The sequence below is a fragment of the Dermacentor variabilis genome, chromosome 3 (genome assembly GCF_050947875.1).
Source record: "Dermacentor variabilis isolate Ectoservices chromosome 3, ASM5094787v1, whole genome shotgun sequence".
NCBI classification, from domain to species: Eukaryota; Metazoa; Arthropoda; class Arachnida; order Ixodida; family Ixodidae; genus Dermacentor; species Dermacentor variabilis.
The window spans coordinates 154,901,483-154,920,414 of NC_134570.1; the positions used below are offsets into that span (position 1 = coordinate 154,901,483).

Sequence of the window (18,932 nt, forward strand, 5' to 3'; positions counted from 1 at the left end):
CCCCGAACAAATAATTTCTGATAATGGTCCACAGTTTTCATTGCAGGCGTTTTAGGACTTCCTCGATGCCTGTGGCATCAGGTGCACGTACAGCCCGCCATACCATCCGGAATGCAATGCAGCTGCAGAGAGGACAGTGCAAACCGTTAAGAGGAGCCTCCGCAAGCAGCTGCTGCACGACAACAAGGCAGGAAACAGCAGACCACTATGGGACAGGCTGGACGACTTCTTGCTGGCATATCGGACAACACCTAGCACAGTAACAGGCAAGTGTGCAGCCGAACTGTTTCAGAAACGAATGCCGCGCACGAGACTGTTCTTGGTAAGGCTCTCATTTCGAGACGACATGCAGAGCAAGCAAGAAGCTGTAAAACGGCAGCATGACCAACGAAGATCGATTTTCCGTTGATTCATGGCAGGGGACTGCGAATACGTGATAGCTGTCAGGCAAGATGAAGGTGTCATGGACAGAAGGGTGTGTGGTGCGGCCAGTTAGCCCTGTGACCTATCTCGCAAAAACGCAGAACACAGTCCGGCACATTCATGTTGACCATTTACGCTCGCGCAGTTTCCAGCATGCAGGATCAAAGGTTGGTGCGGAGGCCCCGAGAAGACACGGGACCGAGGACGTTGTGCGTCATCCGGAGGCCCCAACCATGCCACAGCAGGCGTATCATAAAGCGGACATGGCAGCACCTCTCCCAGAGGATGCAATAACGCCGGACCCGCCATCACCAGACGGGCAGGTATTGCCGCTGCCTGCTACCCACAATGACCATCCTCACACGCAAGCAGAAGCGCCTTCCGATCCTTCCCCAATGCTGCGCAGAAGTCAGCGCGCCAGGAAACCACCAGACCGATATGGGTCTCACGATTTCCGTACTGAAGATGAATGAGGACGACGATCTTGGGGGAAGGATTGTGATGACGTAACGTCAAGGGCATGCCGTGCCACTAAGTCATCACGTGCACTGATATCAGCAGCAGATAAGCAACCGCTGCCTACAGAAAGCGTGTCAAAAATTATAAACGCTCATTCCTCGTTCTGCACCGTCCACTGTCGTTTTCTTGAGTACGGCTTCTCGGTTGCCGCACACTACTACAGTTGGTAATATTTTTATTCTCCCTTCACATGCTTATGTTAGTGCAGAAGCATGTATTCTTTGGATCACCTTTACAACTCCGAAAGTTATGTGGTTCTAAAATAGAAATAAACATCCCGTGTGTAACCCATCGTTCAATAAGGAAGTGTCCTAATCGACAACATGGAGGGAGCTTCCCTCGCGGCAAAATTGCCATCCATCTCACAGCATCAGTCTGTAAAATTGACCCTTTTCATTCTTCTCAACAAGAGAACCACAAAGAAAAGTCCACACCCTGATTAAGGTATCCAACATGACACCACTGACTTTCCGGAGGTAGACGCTAAGTTTGAAGATGGCTAAGTGAGGCAGGATTTATGGACAGTTCGACGCACTGCTTGATTTCGAGTCTCCCTGAGGTTGATTGATTGAGTGATTGATGGGTTTTAATGGCGCGAGGAGCACTTGTGGCCCAAGAGCGCCATACTCGCCGAGGTAACTTAGTGGCTGCGGCGTCGCGCAGCAGAACACATAGTTACGGGTTTGATGATGGCTGGGGCGGGCGCATTCAGACGGTACCATAAGGCGCAAAACCTTATATTATCCGGCTATGGCCTTGTTTGGCCTTGTAATTAAAATGCCACACTCTTTCACTTACGTCACAAATGTGTCCAAACGGATTGTTCACAAAGTCCGAGAGGAAGAGTGCAGATGCACTCGTACTTTCACCGAGTTTCATAGCATCTTCAGTGTACCGACGAGTCTGGATCGTCTGTGACACTCCCTTGATCATGCCGCTGTTGTTGGGAGGCCATCATCACCATCATCATCATCATCATCATCATCATCATCAGCCTGGTTACGCCCACTGCAGGGCAAAGGCCTCCTCCATTCTTCTCCAACAACCCCGGTCATGTACTAATTGCGGCCATGTCGTCCCTGCAAACTTCTTAATCTCATCCGCCCACCTAACTTTCTGCCGTCCCCTGCTACCCCTGCTACGCTTCCCTTCCCTTGGAATCCAGTCCGTAACCCTTACTGACCATCGGTTATCTTCCCTCCTCATTACATCTCCTGCCCATGCCCCCCCCCCATTTCTTTTTCTTGATTTCAACTAAGATGTCATTAACTCGCGTTTGTTCCCTCACCCAATCTGGTCTTTCTTATCCCTTAACGTTACACCTATAATTATTCTTTGCATAGCTCGTTGCGTCGGCCTCAAATTGAGTAGAACCATTTTCGTTAGCATCCAGGTTTCTGCCCCGTATAGGTGAGTACTGGTAAGACACAGCTGTTATGCACTTTTTTCTTGAGGGATAATGGCAACTTGCTGTTCATGATTTGAGAATGCCTGCCAAACGCACCCCATCCCATTCTTATTCTTCTGATTATTTCCGTCTCATGATCCGGATCCGCCGTCACTACCTGCCCTAAGTAGATGTATTCCCTTACCACTTCCAGTGCCTCGCTACCTATTGTGAACTGCTGTTCTCTTCCGAGACTGTTAAACATTACTTTAGTTTTCTGCAGATTAATTTTTAGACCCACTCTTCTGCTTTGACTCTCCAGGTCAGTGAGCATGCATTACAATTGGTCCCCTGAGTTACTAAGCAAGGCAACGTCATCAGCGAATCGCAAGTTACTAAGGTATTTTCCATTAACTTTTATCCCCAATTCTTCCCAATCCAGGTCTTTGAATACCTCCTGTAAACATGCTGTGAATAGCACAGCGTTGAGCTTCTCGGCGACGTCTTTTCGCGAGGCGTTCTTCACGTTCGTCCGGTGTCTCGACCACACGTTTTGCCTTAGCACGCTCGTTCTTTCGACGTCCGACGGCCAACTGCCAAGGTCTGAAGAATTTAGGTTTTCCAGTCTTTTGCGCGAATGGCAGCGGCTCGACTCTCCTTAACTTAGATGTCGAGCGCGCTAAATCAACCCTCTCTCCCGTGCATTTATACGCACGGTGCGCCAACATCGCGCATGCGCAGTGCCGCGTGGCGCCGCAATCGTAAATGCCGCAGCGGGCGCACACGGCGCCGGCGCGTCTGTGGAGACTGCGACGTCACACCTCCGGAATGCGCCGCAGTCGGCGGCGGCAAGGAGCGCGCGCTGGCTGCGGCCGCGGCGGCGGCGACGGCGATGCAGCTGCGCCTCTCGTGACGTCACGCGGCTCTCGCGCATGCGTAGTATGGCAGGCGCTGAAGCACGCAAAGCTCGGCTCAAACCCGCGTAGTGTAGCTTTACGATACAAAACACTCGCGCACTAAGATGTAGGTACGCGTTGAGGAGCACGATGTGGTCAAAATTGATCCGGGGTCCTCACTATACAGTGTGCCTCATAATCAGATTGTGGTTATGGCATGCAAACATCCAGTGATTAATTTTACTGACACAGTGGCGCAATTGCGGGACATTAAACCCGACAATTTTTCAGCTGAATGAAAATAAACAATCGAAATGAGTTCATGGGAAATCCATGCGAGACATTTAGTCGATTTTGCAAGGTCCGTAAGCAGAACGTCTTCTTGACGGGCTCAGCCGCCTTCACAAGTTATACGACTTCATTGAACTCCTCATTAATGACTCCTTCAAGACGCGTTCTGGGTGGTTCAGTGAATTCAGTAAGGCAATTCGAACACTGCCTTACAGAGAGCAGACAAGCCGCAACTCGCAAAGTAATACGCACCTGACATCTCCGGCGCGCGAACGAGAAGTAGAGGCCGATCAGGTATCCCGCGACTGTGAGGACGCCAAAGACGACCGTGTCTGCGACGTCGAGGCTTGCTGGTGCAGACATGCCTTCTTTGACCTATACAAAAAATGAATTTTGAGTTCTGATTACATATGTCTTAAGCACCTATGGTGGTAAAATAAGTGCATTCATTCATTCATTCCTTCATTCGTTCATTCATTCGTTCGTTAGTTTTGTTCGCTGTCTCGCACTTGACGGCTACTTGGGGTAAAAGCTCTACAGACAGCTTTACAAAGGCGCAGGTAGCCGCCACAAGGTAGGTACAGCAACCAGACAAAAAATCGCAAACAGAAGCCAATGAAGTAATGCAAGTGCGTGGCTAACAGATTCAGCATTAGTAAGAGAATTAAATAAAACAATAGCTATATAAACAGAAGCATCAGAAACAGGTAGATGTATAAGCGGTGTAGATAAAAATGATATTACAGCATTTTCACAAAATGTGTTCGCAATTGACGTGTTGACGTGGTTTTTTTGTATTTCTTTCTGTTTGAAGGATTGTATGGAGCTTCAGTTCAAGCTAAGTGTAGCAAATAGGATGTGAAAGCTCCTCGTGCTCAATATACACAGTACACTGCTAATTGCGGGCGTTTCAATAAATTTAATTGAAGCAGGCGTTTTACTTTTTTACTTATATATTAAACATACAACTACTATTTTTCGCCAGCCCACCAAGGCCTTGGAGCAATTATTGTGACTCACCTTCAGGCCAGCATAACTTTTTAAACCTCCGAAACTGCAGTGTTATTTAAATGTAGACGTTGGGACGACGTTGCAGGATACACACTGTTTCATATATTTGTCTTGGCACGCCATGTTAGCATTTAAGAATATTTATCCCTGTAACGTGCCAAAAAAGAATGCCGGTTTCTATTATAGAAGTACCTTGAACGGGAAATACTTTATTTCATTAATATTTCTTTCTGCTTGCAATGATAGACTAAGTTTTTCTTATTTTTATAACACTGGATCTGCTGATGCTAAACAAAGAAAATATGAACACCGAGAATAAAATGTCCTTTGTTCTTTTCCTCGCTATCCTGAATTAACATCTTTCAATAGCAAGACGGACGGCGCCAGGACACCAACCAAGAACAATTTAAAAGCATGTTTATATTTCTTCGGTCGGTCCCTTCCTTTTTTTACGATATATCATTCCGACGACATAGGCTTCCATCATACTCTCAATCTATTAGCGTACGTGTGCATCTTCGCCTCTCACCTAGCTGTAGAAAGCTAAATGTGCATGCGAAGTATACGTCAATTAAAGAAGATGCCACCAGCATAGTGAATGGCACTCGCAGCCTGGCTATAATAGAGGTAGAGCTGACGCTTGGATGTGTCGCGTAGTGCCAAGGGTCCTATCGTTTCTCATAGGCTAAATATGTTGTCGTTATCTATACTTGTATGATTTATTACGACCGCATCCAGTCATTTGACTTTCAAACCAGTTTCAATTTTGTTCGCTTGTAATTTTTTTTACCTATCCCCTCTTTGTATGGGCTTGTTGGTTGTGGTACTCCAGAGAATATAACCAGCTTTGTTTTGTCGTGCTGCTCGTTACTGAAGCTAGCTAGCATCCTGGTGCAATTTTTCCTCGTCTCCTAGGTGGCTTTTACACACAATGTTTGCCTGTGCACTACTGTTAGCAAATGCCGAATTCCGGTGACCTGCACGCCGCCTTTGCCCTATGCACGGATATGGAATGATAAACTGCACCAGCCTTGCTTCTCCTGATCCTAGGACTGACTTAGCAGGCCCATGGATAGCAACATGCTTTCTGGATGTTGTACTGCTGCTTTGCTCCTGGACTCGGTGGCTATGCCGCTGTAGAGACCGCTAATTCGTAATGTTTCGCCAGGCTGGTGGTTCCTTCATGCAGTTTCCTAGTAAACGATTATACACAATTTTTTATGGCAAAGGAAACAAACTTCCTGCCGCAGGAATTAATATAGTTGCTTACGCGTAGGCTTGTCAGGCACACTTAGGCTGATGCCCAGTGAGTCAGTGGTCTTAAAAGCACGTTCCTGAGCCTACTGCAGTGAAAGCGATCTGCTGTGTATATGTATGCTGAATAAGTTAAAGAAGAAGCAGTTTTGTAGGATGGAGGCATAAATAAGTGGTGTTGCCAGGGAGGTCTGCTGTGTGGGCAGAATGCGTAAAATTGGTGCAAATATAAGTTAATATTGCTATGTGCACTGCCCCTATTTAAATGCGATAATCATTTCGTACCCAGTAAGCTGAGCGAAGCGGATCGGTTTCGCCAAGTGGCTGTATGTGATTCACAAATGTCCTTCCTTGGCTAGCCAGTTCTCAAAACAAGTTGACAGAGCTGCGATGGAGCATCGTGAGCACAAGAGGGCGAAGCATTGTCGCCACTCGTCGCTCTTTCGCGGGTAATTATTCGGGAAAAGGCGATTTGTCCAACTCTACCGCAGTGAGTGTATTGCTAGAAGTGACTGTGGCTTTGCTGTGGTCCCGCTTGTAGCAATGAAAGCGTTGTCCAAGCTCCAGTATTTCTTCTCTATGATACGAACTTCTTCTCTGAGTTCGAATCAACCATACCCAGCCTACGGGCAGAGTCAGTTTCAGATTAGGGACTTGACCTTGCTGTTATTTTGTGGCCCAGTTTAGGCGACTACGGCAAGGCGCAGGACGAGATCACACCTGCTGTATCGGCCAATAACCGGAAACGAAGCACGCAGGTGGATTCCGCGAAGAGGGGCCGCGGGAAACGCGTGGAGAGAAAACGGATTAGTGGCTGCGCCGTAGAAAAGGCACTAGATCTGCACCCTCGCTCAGAACAAAAAGGTAGACGGCCCGAGCTGAAGGGGAGCATTTGGGCAGATGGGCGTGAAGATGAAAGTTGGGGGTGCTTGAGGTCACCGCCACCGCTAATGCCCATGCGCTTCCCAAATGTCCCGTCGACCGTCTCGGTCACGGAACTTGGGCGACGCGACGGTGCCCAGCCGGTTTGATGCTTGGCATCCGCGTGCGCCTTCTAAGAATGCCCGTGAAAACGGCGGTAGCTTTGATACCACTTAGCCGGCTACGACTGATGGATGCTTTTGTGTGCGATCGCCATCGGGTCCCAATTATGGTGTTTGGATTTCAAGCGAACCGGCACACAGCTGTACGGGAGATAGCTTTCTCAGTACTGGCAGGGTATCCCGCTGTCCGGCAGATATGCAGTCAATAAGCCGTGGTTTCACGGAAAAGTTCTCGCAGCTTGCATGGCGGCCGCTTGCGGGTGAAAAGAGGAGGACATCAGGGGCCGATACTCGCAGCCCAACGTAGGGGAGAGGGAGATGGCACGTGTCTTTGAGAAATCCTATCCCCTGGCGTGTTGTAAAGAGTGCCACTGTTTCCACCAATGCCGCGTGCGGCACGAAGGTGGTTGTGCTATTGGTTACAATGATGTGAACTCGCATGTGTGATTGGCTGGTTTGCGACTCCTTTGTGCAACTGAGGGCTTTAAAAGTCATGTTTGGTTGTGTGGAGAGAGCGGATCTCCGGGCTTGGACTCGGACAGACACCTCGGCGTTTGAATAAAGCGTCACTTTATCGGACAACGCCTCTTCCTTCGCGCTGCCACCGTGCACTCTAATCATCGAGGGGCGCCGACTTCGGACCTTCAACACCTTCCCTCCTTGACTAGCGTTGAAGCTACCAGAGGACTAAAGGAAAGGAAATGAACTGGCAGGAAAGAAGGTGAAATCGAGTTTTGCGTATTCGTCACAACAGTCGTAGCGTTCCTCGAAACACAGTTGCATCAAGCTTATAGCTATCTAACCGCGGCAAGAGCTTCTCGGTGAGACCAATGGTTGCGCATTACCTGTTAGAAGATCACTGTTTGTTTCTTCATATTGGGGCAATCGTTCGACGAAGCGTAAGGGACCCAAGGCAATTCCCACCTTTGAGGGCCATGGCTGCATAGATGTCCGCAGCATGTGCTTCAGCGCTGCGTAAGCAAACTGTCCAGGTCACGCGCACAGCTCTCTCGCGTTCCCTATCTGGATCGACTCGTTTCATTACAATCGTCTATGAAGGCCGTACAGGCCGTATCGTCAAAGGCCGTACAGAACATCTGAAGTGGCCCATCGTAATGTGGGTAGAAAGAGAGTTTCCCTTGAGTATTGCTCTCCAACAACGGATGTTTCAGTGAGACACATAAATGATGATGATAACCTATGTGGCTGGCTGCTATAGCGTCGGCCATGACTGGTTACTGACTTGTAAAACAAGGATTTCAATTTGATAAGGGGCTTTTTATTAATACGGACATGTACTGAAAATATTACACATATGGATTTAGAGCATGACTCCTGTTTCCTCTTTTCTCTCTTGCGAGTAAGTGCTCCTGAAGTGTCAGTTTCGGTTCGTGAGCTATAGCAATATGCTTAAAGAAGATTACTTCTCCCCCATCCGTCGGGAATAAAGGGGCCGGAAGTACGTGTAGCAACTTCGACCGATTTAACTCTATCTACCTGCTAGGCCAACGAAAAACATCAGAAACAATGGAATCTAAAACGCCGGTATTTATAGTATACCTGAACAATTTCTCAGGTCCGCCTTCATGCGTTTGTAATCGAAAATACACCGGGTGTTCCAGCGAGCACTTTCAATTTTTGTTATATTGTCTGGGGCATATAGCACAATTATTGTCTGTCAGCTAGTCTACTCGAAGACGCCGACTTTACTTGCATAAATATTTAAATACATTATCTACTTATTAACAGAAAATCATTGCCTACATTTTTAACTAATTACCTTATCGCACATATTTCAAGTTAAGTAAAGCAATAAAGGGGGCTAGTAAAAAACTGAGCGCAATGTTACCATGGATATTTCAAGTTACAAATTCTAGTCGGCGACTTCGGAAGGCGGATCCAGTTGAAAAGAATTATAAGGATGACGCCAGTTTCAAGGCATCATTTGCCGAACCTCGCGGGGAAATGCAGTTACTTTTTAGCTTCCATGCATAAAAGGACATTCTGTATAAGTAGAACCACCATGCCTTTTTACATCCAAATTAAGTCCAAATAAATCCAAATTCAATCCAAAATGACATCCAAATTAAATCCAAATTTAAGATAGCGCGGACTTAAGCTAGCTACGCATGAGCGCACCGCACATGCAACGTTCCGCAGAGGTGAGTAGTTTATCGACCACTTAGCGAATTAAATTTTTTAGCCTGCACATTGGTTCAGTTATTACGTACGATGTTGATAAAGATGCAGCCGACAATTCTGCGGCACTGCACATCTGGTACATCGGGTACATGAGCTCGGGCTGCTGGTTACCGGCGCACACTTTATCATTTACGCCCAGTCAAGCCAGCTGAAACAAGGAGGTCTTCAGACATAACTGACACGCCCCCCGCCTCCCCCACCTCTCAGAATGGCACCCGGGGCCCGCGGCCCCCCGGCCCCACCTCGTACTACGCCACTGATTGAAAGTTTCTGGCTTGTCGGAGTATGAACAAGGGCTCACTGAACAATCGCCGTAAGCCTTGGACTTATGAATTTTTAGTAGACTTACCACGTCAGTGGGTGAACGTTGCTCAGGAAGGACAGAATGATGACCGTTGCGTGCCCCTACAACTGAGGTGTTAGTGTTATTAAGAGAAATGTGGCTTATCATTCGATTCACGCGTATATTCTATATACGTGCAAAGCTCAAATGTGTGCCATCAGCAGAGAGTACTAGTGTAGCTAGCACAGCTGCTCGTAGTGAGCCGAAGGCTTCAGAAACAGCTGCTCAGAGCCTGCCTACGCCGCATGCTCGGAAAGAACGACTGAAACAAGCTACTTATTTGATAATTTTGATCTGCCAGCATATTGGCCACCTGACTCAAACAACACTGCGAAATTCAGGCGCACCCGTGCTTCCATGCACCAGTTGTGCTTTCATGCTGCTGACAGACGGTTTCATAATTAACACTGGCTATGTGAGGCATGCAAGAAAGCATTGTCTGTCAAGAAACTAGATTGGGAAATGTTATAAACACTATTGATGGATACATGTAAATACGGACATGATGCCATGTACAAAAACTGCATTATGTTCTTGCTGCTCAAATCTTTGCGTAACTTACAATGCAACTGAAGTAAAGAAACAGGCCTGCACGGCACACGCAGCATACTCACAACGTAAGCTAGAGGACTGTTTCCACAGGAGCTTCACTTTGAGCACCACGCACGAAAGGGATCGTATCTTGCGAGGAGGCGCCATAATGTGCTCCGAAGACTGAACACAGATATCGAGTCTACGCGGCCCACACATCAAATCCCTTGACCCTTAGTACCATGTGATGCTGCTGTTGATTATTGTCATTCATTTAATCCCCTTTCAAATGAGGCGGTGAAAAATAGTCACCTAGTCTGCTTGAGTTGACCAGGCCTAGCTACCTGCAACAGCGAGCTGCTACTTGCAAGTGCTATATGTTGGGGCACTTGGTGGAATACAACGCAACTGCAATGCCGCCACGCGCCACGTGTGTCAAGTTGCGACAAGTGGCACGATATGATGCTAATGATGGTGATGATTTATTGCCATCGCCTTTGAAACGGGGCATTGAAAATGAGTCACCAAGCCTGCTTGAGTTATTCAGTTATGCTATACATGTTTTCTGTTCAAACATTTTTGTATGCATCTCTTCAATCTTCTTTTTTGGCTTAAGCCTCCTCTATATACTTTGCACCGCTACCTATGAAGTGCTACATGACATGCTACCTGGTCTAATAATATGCAACTGCAATGCAAAGTGAGCGCATATTGACGTTGCGAGCCGCGTATTTTACATCGCTTGACAAGCGATACGGTACGATGGAAAAGATGATGATGGTGACTTGTTGGCATCGCCTTTGAAACGGGCGATGAAAAACAGCCGCCTAGCCAGCTTGACTTAATTAGGTTCACCATAGGTGTTTTTCATCCAAGCATTTGTGTGTGCATCCCCTTATATCATTTTACAGCGAAAGCTGTATATGACTAACCCTTCGTAGTTTTTTTGGTATCCGGCAACAGAAGAATTCATCATGAGGGCCGATCCTAGTGACAGTGCAGGAATGGTTCAAGCTCAATGGCATATACCCCTCTGGGCTCGGGAACCTACAATGCGCCCTTGAATCATCATGTGAGCAGATTCTTGTGATAGTGCACAAGCGTAATGGCACATACCCCTGTGGGCTCGGGAACCTGTAAAACGTCGTTGAATCACGATGTGAGCCAATCCTGGTGACAGTGCAGGAAGGGTCCAAGCTCAATGGCACATACACCTATGGGCTCGGGAACCTGTAACGCGTCCTTGAATCATCATGTGAGCCGATCCTGGTAAGAGTGCAGAAGGGTCTAAGCTCAATGACACATAACCCAATGGGGTCGGGAAACTATAACTGGCCCTTATACTATTCTTGTCGCACATGGGACCCAACGAGGTCGTAGGCACACGGGTAAGAGCAGGTGTTTTTGAAATATTTCCAGTAGGGTAAAAAGGATGATACCACACCTGCGATTATTGACGGAGATTTCAACTTGCACATTTCTAAGCCAGAGAAGAAATAGTATATGCAATACATGTTGGAAGAGTTTGGCCTGCAATGTTACTCTACCCATGACACCTACCACGCATCACCGGACATGCATTCATCTTATTCTAGCCAAAAACCTCTTTAGAGTGGCAGTCAATGCCATTCAAACACATCAACTCGCATCATCAGACACTTCAAACAAATGACCATTCCATTCTGTGAAGTTGGAATGGTAGCGAAAGCATTTTGGTTTTCTTTCGAGAGCTTTGACAGTCGTGAGCTGTCGCTGCCATTGCATGTTCGCAGAGTGGAATGGTCATTTTTTTTCATTTTCAAACCTCCTCAATATAGCTTGTACCGCTACCTATAAACTGGTACATGGCTCACTACTGGTGTGATAATACGGAACTGCAATCTGAAGTACACACGCATTGATGCTACGCGGCGCGCGCCTCACAACTCATGACAGTGGCACGATACGATGTTAATGATTTATTCGCATCGCCTTTGAAACGTGGCGGTGGCAAATAGTCACCTAGCCAGTTTAATTTATTTAGGTAGGCTATACATATTTTTTCTACTAAAATTTTTGTATATATTGCCTGAATATTCGTTTTCGTCCTCAAATCTTCTCTGTTTTTGGTGGTCAGCCGTCACATATATTGACAGCATGTTGGTAACAGTTTGATTCGCCCACTCCGTGAGGCCGATGCTTTGCGGGTGGGAATGAGTGGAATATAGGAGGAGGAGATCATCATAATCAGCCTGGTTACGCTCACTGCAGGGCAAGGCCTCTCCCATACTTCTTGAACTAACCCGGTCATCTACTAATTGTGGCAATGTTGTCCCTCCAAAATTCTTATTCTCATCCGCCAACCTAACTTTCTGCCACCCCGTGCTATGCTTCCCTTCCCTTGGGATACGGTCCCTAACCTTTAATGTCTATCGGTTATCTACCCTCCTCTATACATGTCCTGCCTATGCCAATTTCTTATCTTGATTCCAACTAAGATGTCATTACCTCGCGTTTGTTCCCTCACCCAATCTGCTCTTTTCTTATCCCTTAACGTTACACCCATCATTTGCTTTTCCATAGCTCATTGCGTCCTCCTCAATTTAAGTACAACCCTTTTCGTAAGCCTCCAGGTTTCTGCCCCGTAGGTGAGTACTGGTAGGACACAGCTATTATACACTTTTCTCTTGAGGGATAATGGCGACCTGCAGCTCATGACCTAGGAATGCCTGCCGAACGCACCACAGCCCATTCTTATTCTGATTATTTCACTCTCACGATCCGGATCCGCGGTCACTACCTGCCCTAAGTACATTTATTCCCTCACCACTTTCAGTGTCTCGCTACCTATCGTAAACTGCTGCTCTCTTCCGAGACTGTTAAACATTACTTTAGTTTTCTGCAGATTAATTTTAGACCCTTCTGCTTTGCCTCTGCAGGTCAGTAAGCATGCATTGCAATTGGTCCCCTGAGTTACTAAACAAGGGAATATCATGAGCGAATCGCAAGTTACTAAGGTATTCTCCATTAACTCTTATCCCCAATTCTCCCCAATCCAGGTCTCTCAATACCTCCTGTAAACACGCTGTGAATAGTATTGGAGAGATCGTATCTCCCTGCCTGACGCCCTTCTTTATTGTGATTTAGTTGCTTTCTTTATGGAGGACTATGGCGGCTGTGGAGCCGCTAGATATATCCTTCAGTATTTTCACACATGGCTCGTATACACCCTGATTCCGTAATGCCTCCATGACTGCTGAGGTTTCCACTGAATCAAACGCTTTCTCGTAATCAATGAAAGCTATATATTGTTGGTTATATTCCGAACATTTCTCTATCACCTCATTGATAGTGTAAATATGGTCTGTGGTTGAGTAGCCTTTGCGGAATCCTGCCTGGCCCTTTGGTTGAAAGAAGTCTAAGGTGTTCCTGATTCTATTTGCGATTACCTTAGTAAATACTTTGTAGGCAATGGGCAGTAAGCTGATCGGTCTATAATTTTCGAGTATTTGGCGTCCCCTTCCTTATGGATTAGGATTATATTGGCGTTCTTCCACGATTCCGGTACGGTCGAGGTCATGACTCATGAGGCATTGCGCATACAGGGTGGCCAGTTTTTCTAGAGCAACCTTCTAGAACAATCTGCCCACCATCCTTCAACAAATCTGCTGCTTCCTGATCCTCCCCAGCTGCCTTCTCCCTTTGCATAGCTACCAAGGCTTTCTTTACTTCTTCCGCCGTTACTTGTGGGAGTTCAAATTCCTCTAGACTATTCTCTCTTCAATTATGGCCGTGGGTGCCACTGGTACTGTGTAAATCTCTCTAGAACTCTTCAGCCACTTGAACTATCTCATCCATATTAGTAATGATATTGCCGGCTTGGTCTCTTAACGCATACGCCTGATTCTTGCCTATTCCTAGTTTCTTCGTCACTGCTTTTAGGCTTCCTCCGTTCCTGAGAGCCTGATCAATTGTCTCCATATTATACTTCCTTATGTCAACTGTCTCAGGCTTGTTGATTACCTTGGAAAGTTCTGCCAGTTTAATCTAGCTGTAGGGCTAGAGGCTTTTATATATTGGCGTTTCTTGATCAGATCTTTCGTCTCCTGTGATAGCTTACTGGTATCCTGCCTAACGGAGTTACCACCGACTTCTATTACACGCTCCTTGATGATACCCATAAGACTGTCGTTCATTTCTTCAACACTAAGGTCCTCTTCCTGAGTTAAAGCTGGATCGCTGTTCTGTAGCTTCATACGAAATTCCTCTATTTTCCCTCTTACTGCTAACTCATTGATCGGCTTGTTATGTACCATTTCCTTCCGTTCCCTCCTCAAGTCTAGGCTGATTCGAATTCTTACCATCCTATGGTCACTGCAGCGCACCTTGCCGAGCACGTCCATATCTCGCATGATGCCTGGGTTACCGCAGAGTATAAGGTCTATTTCACTGAGGATATCCAGAAACACAAAGCCGTAAAGGTTCTTTAACGACGTCGGTGATGAAACGCCGCCCACGTTCACTGATTACAACCCTTGGCGCCGTGACGTAGTTTGACGTGATGCAACAAAATGAAAGAGACACGTGCTGCAGTGGCAGATGGAAGTGCTGCCGTTTTCGTGTAGTTTCCGCGTACTATAGTCCAGCGGCAGCCAGCTGACGCCTTTGGAAGCGGGCCGAGCAAGTCAATGCTAACTTTTTCAAAAGGCAATGTCGTTAGCTTAACAGGTTGAATATAGCCAGCTGGAGCCGTCATCGTCGGTGACGCTGGCAAACAGTACACCTGGCGACATACTGCCCCGTTGTTTTATAGAGCTTGTGCCAGAAAAATCTCTGGCGTTGTCGGTGTAGTGAGCGTGGGAAGCCAGCGTGCCCGGACGTGATGTCGCCATGCATGAAAGAGAGGACAGCAGTCAGCAGGTTTTCGGGCACAACTAGAACCAATGGAGGAACATCAGCTGAGTAATTTTTATATAGCAAACTAGTATGAAAAGTAAGCGGCGGCCTTCCTGCTGACTCACGTGCAGCTGCCCGTCGAGATCTCAAGTTAGAGTCACAACGTTGCTTGCTCTAGAAGGTACTGATGTATGGAGACTCCGATAAGATGGAAGCTAGATAGTCACCCAGGGAGACGGGATAGGCAATCAGCATCCATGTGACGTCATCCGCCCTTGTTGGTGACGGAAAAACTGTACTCTTGTAGGCGCAATGCCCAACGGCTCAACCGGGCAAACGGGTCATGCAGGCCAACGAGACGACATAGGCAAATATGATCGGTGACTATCGTGAATGCGCGGCCATGCAGATGATGATGATGATATGTGGTGTTTAATGGCGCAAGGGCCAGATGTGGCCAAAGAGCGCCATGACAAGTGGTGATGTTGGCGATGTATTATGGAGATGTGACTTGGCTGTAAAGTTGCCTAAAAATAGTTGCTGTAAAGTGCATAAAATCTACGTGATATAAAATTATGGCGATGACTAATGACGAATACTATGAACATTAAAATCCATCGTAAAAGAATGACATAGAATTGAAAGTATATGAGATGGTTAAAATAGCTGGAGCACTGTTGCCTCGCCGGAGCCCTTGAAACACAAGGGCCTAGAGGCACGTGCTATACGAAAGAACTATCACAGCGCCATCCTCTGAAGAGAGGAGGCGCTACGAACATGTGGGGCTAACAACATGCAATACAACATCTTTCAGATAACTTAAAAGTGCATTGGTGTCAAATAGCGGTTCTGGGCCGAGTAACATTAATGGGTGAAGGGGAATGTGCTGCCGATATGCTAAGGGAAAATGTCTCTTTCTCTCAGATTCGGCTTCCCGACACTCCAGGAGGACGTGGAGTACGGTCAGCCTCTCCCCGCATCTACCACAGGCTGGAGGCTCACTTCCGGTTAGTAGAAAATTATGTGTGCCAAACGTGTGTCCTATTCTGAGACGACAGAATAGGACATCTGTTCGGCGCGATTTTGTAGTAGAGGGCCAGAATCCTAACTGTGGTTTTATCAGGTGGAGCTTATTATCTGTCTCCGCGTCCCAGATGCGTTGCCAGTGATCGCGCAGCCTCCTTCGCAAGAAAGGCCTCAGATCTGTGACAGGCACCGCAGAGGTAGGGTTAACAGCTTGCAATGTGATTGACGTGGCCATCTCGTCCGCCAGAACGTTACCTTCAATTCCCCTATGGCCAGGGACCCAGCATATTATGATATTCTGGTTAGATGAGTACGCTTTGCACAAGACCGAATATAATTCATTAAATACGGGATTTTTATGTTTGCTGAGTGACATTAAGGCCTTCACGACGCTGAGAGAGTCTGTATAGATCGCTGCTTTTGGAAGTTTCGATTTTCTTATGTGCTTTACAGCAGATAGTAGTGCGTAGGCCTCGGCCGTAAAGATACTTGTTTCCGGATGCAGTACATCGGATTCCGAAAACGATGGGCCGACGGCTGCATAGGATACCCCGGCATTTGATTTCGAAGCGTCTGTGTAGAACTCTGCGCAGGAGTGCTTGTGCTGGAGTTCTAGGAAATGCATTCGGATTTCAGCCTCAGGAGCGTGCTTTGTAATTTTTATAAAGGATATGTCACATTGTATCACCTGCCATTCCCAAGGAGGTTAGAGCTTGGTTAGGTGCATTAAGCGATGCTCGAGGAGCGGGACATGCATTTCATCGCTAAGCTGCTTCACACGCAGCGGGAAAGGCTGTCTTATGGAGGGACGATTGCTGAAAAGTGTAGCGCACGTCATATCGGTAACGTTATGAAAACATGGATGTTCAGGATTGGAGCGTACTTTAAGGAAATATGTAAAGCTAATGTATGATCTCTGTAGGTGGAGAGACCATTCATTTGATTCCACATATAGACTTTGTATGGGACTCGTTCTGAAAGCGCCAGTGGCCAGTCGGATTCCCAGATGGTGGACTGGGTCTAGCATCTTTAGCGCGCTCGGGGCGGCAGAATTATACACAACGGCACCATAATCCAATCGAGACCGAATTAGGCTCTTGTATAGGTTCATTAAACACTTCCTATCACTACCCCATGTAGTCTGGGATAGAAGTTTCAATAAGTTCATTGTTTTCAGACACTTTTCTTTAAGATGTTTAATGTGTGGGACGAAATTAAGTTTATTGTCGAGTATAACACCTAGAAATTTGTGCTCTTTGTTTACAGGTATCTGATGTCCACACATTTCCAAGCAAGGATCCGGGACCAGGCCTCTCTTCCTTGTGAACAGCACACAAGAACTCTTTTGAGGATTGATTTTAAAACCATTTTTCTCTGCCCACCCTGACACCTTGTTCAAACCATGCTGTACCTGTCTCTCGCATACTGCGAGGTTACAGGATTTGAAGCCTATTTGAATGTCATCCACATAGACGGAATACAAAATGGCCGGGGGTAAGGAAGCACGAAGCGTTGTCATCTTAACAATAAAAAGTGTGCAACTGAGCACGCCTCCCTGGGGTACACCAGTTTCTTGTGTAAAAGGACGTGACAGCACATTGCCAACTTTCACCCGGAAGGTACGATTGGACAAGTAGCTTTTTATTACGTTGAGCATATTATCATGAATGCCCATTTCCGATAAGTCTCGCAAGATGCCGTATCGCCACGTTGTGTCATACGCCTTTTCCATATCGAGAAATATCGAGAGGAAGAACTGTTTATGTATAAATGCGTCCCGGATATTTGTTTCAATACGTACAAGATGGTCGGTTGTGGAGCGCCCTTCTCGGAAGCCACACTGATAGGGATCGAGTATTTTGTTCTGTTCAAGGAAATGGATCAGTCGCCGGTTTATCATTTTTTCAAATACCTTACACATGCAACTTGTGAGGGCTATCGGGCGGTAGCTTGCCACTGATGAAGGATCTTTGCCTTGCTTTAGAACAGGGATCACAATGGCTTCTTTCCATGCGGTCGGAAGGTACCCTGAGTCCCAGATAGTGTTGAAAAGTGTAAGTAGTGTCACTTGCGTGTCATTGTGTAAGTTTTTCAGCATTTCGTACATGATTCTATCAGATCCTGGTGCAGAGCTATTGCATGCACTCAAGGCAGCTCTCAATTCAGCAATACTGAAAGGACGGTTGTAAGGCTCATTCTCTCGGCTTTTTCTTGTTAAAGGCTTACGTTCTTCTATTTCTTTATATATGAGAAAAGATTGCGAATAATTGTTTGAACTTGACACGCTCTGAAAGTGCTCCGCAAGTGAGTCTGCCTGATCTTGCAGTGTATCGCCTTGTGTATTTACCAGGGGGAGTGAATATGTTTGTCGCCCTCTAATTCTATTTACCCTGTTCCAGACTTTGGCCTCGTCTGTAAACGAGTTAATGCTCGATAAATACTTCTGCCAGCTTTCTCTTCTGGCCAGTCGGCGGGTTCTCCTTCCTTGGGATTTTACTTGCTTAAAGTTCACTAGATTCTCTGCAGTGGGAGAAGCGCGCAGCAACCCCCACGCTTTGTTTTGTTTCTTACGAGCGATCCTGCAGTCTTCGTTCCACCACGGGACCCGCCGTTTACATGCCAAGCCATGTGCTTCTGATATGCATTGAGATGCCATGTCTATAATGAAGGCTGTGAGATACTGCACAGCAGCATCAATTCCTAAACAAGACATGTCATTCCATGAGATATTAGTTAAGTTTCGGAACTTCTCCCAGTCGGCTGTATCGATCTTCCACCTAGGAGCCTGTGGTAGACATTCTTTTTCTTTATGTGTTTTTAGCAGTATGGGGAAGTGGTCGCTTCCGTAAGGATTCTTGGTGACCTCCCATTCGAGTTCAGACAGCATACAAGGGGAAACTAGGCTGAGGTCAATTGAAGAAAATGTTCTGTTTGCGAGAGAATAATATGTGGGTGTCTTCTTATTCAGCAGACACGCACCGGACGAAAAAAGGAACTGTTCAACGAGGCGACCTCGCGCATCGATACGAGAGTCTCCCCACAGGCTGCTGTGCGCATTGAAATCCCCAAGCACAACGTAAGGTTCTGGCAATTCGTCTATGAAGGACTGAAATTCATGTTTAGTTAATTTG

At 46.7% G+C, this 18,932-nt stretch overlaps 1 protein-coding gene across 1 annotated transcript in view; it reads right to left on the reverse strand.

The window, feature by feature from the left end:
* The window catches only part of LOC142574825 (sodium/iodide cotransporter-like), an 86,749-nt gene extending 77,234 nt beyond the window's left edge, over positions 1-9,515 (reverse strand). The window contains exons 1-2 of the mRNA XM_075683832.1: positions 9,376-9,515; positions 3,769-3,891 (exon numbers count right to left, since the gene is read on the reverse strand). Of these exons, the coding sequence (XP_075539947.1) occupies positions 3,769-3,891; positions 9,376-9,477 (225 nt within the window). The 5' untranslated portion in view covers positions 9,478-9,515. The remainder of the gene's footprint in view (positions 1-3,768; positions 3,892-9,375) is intronic.
* Positions 9,516-18,932: the final 9,417 nt, after the last annotated feature.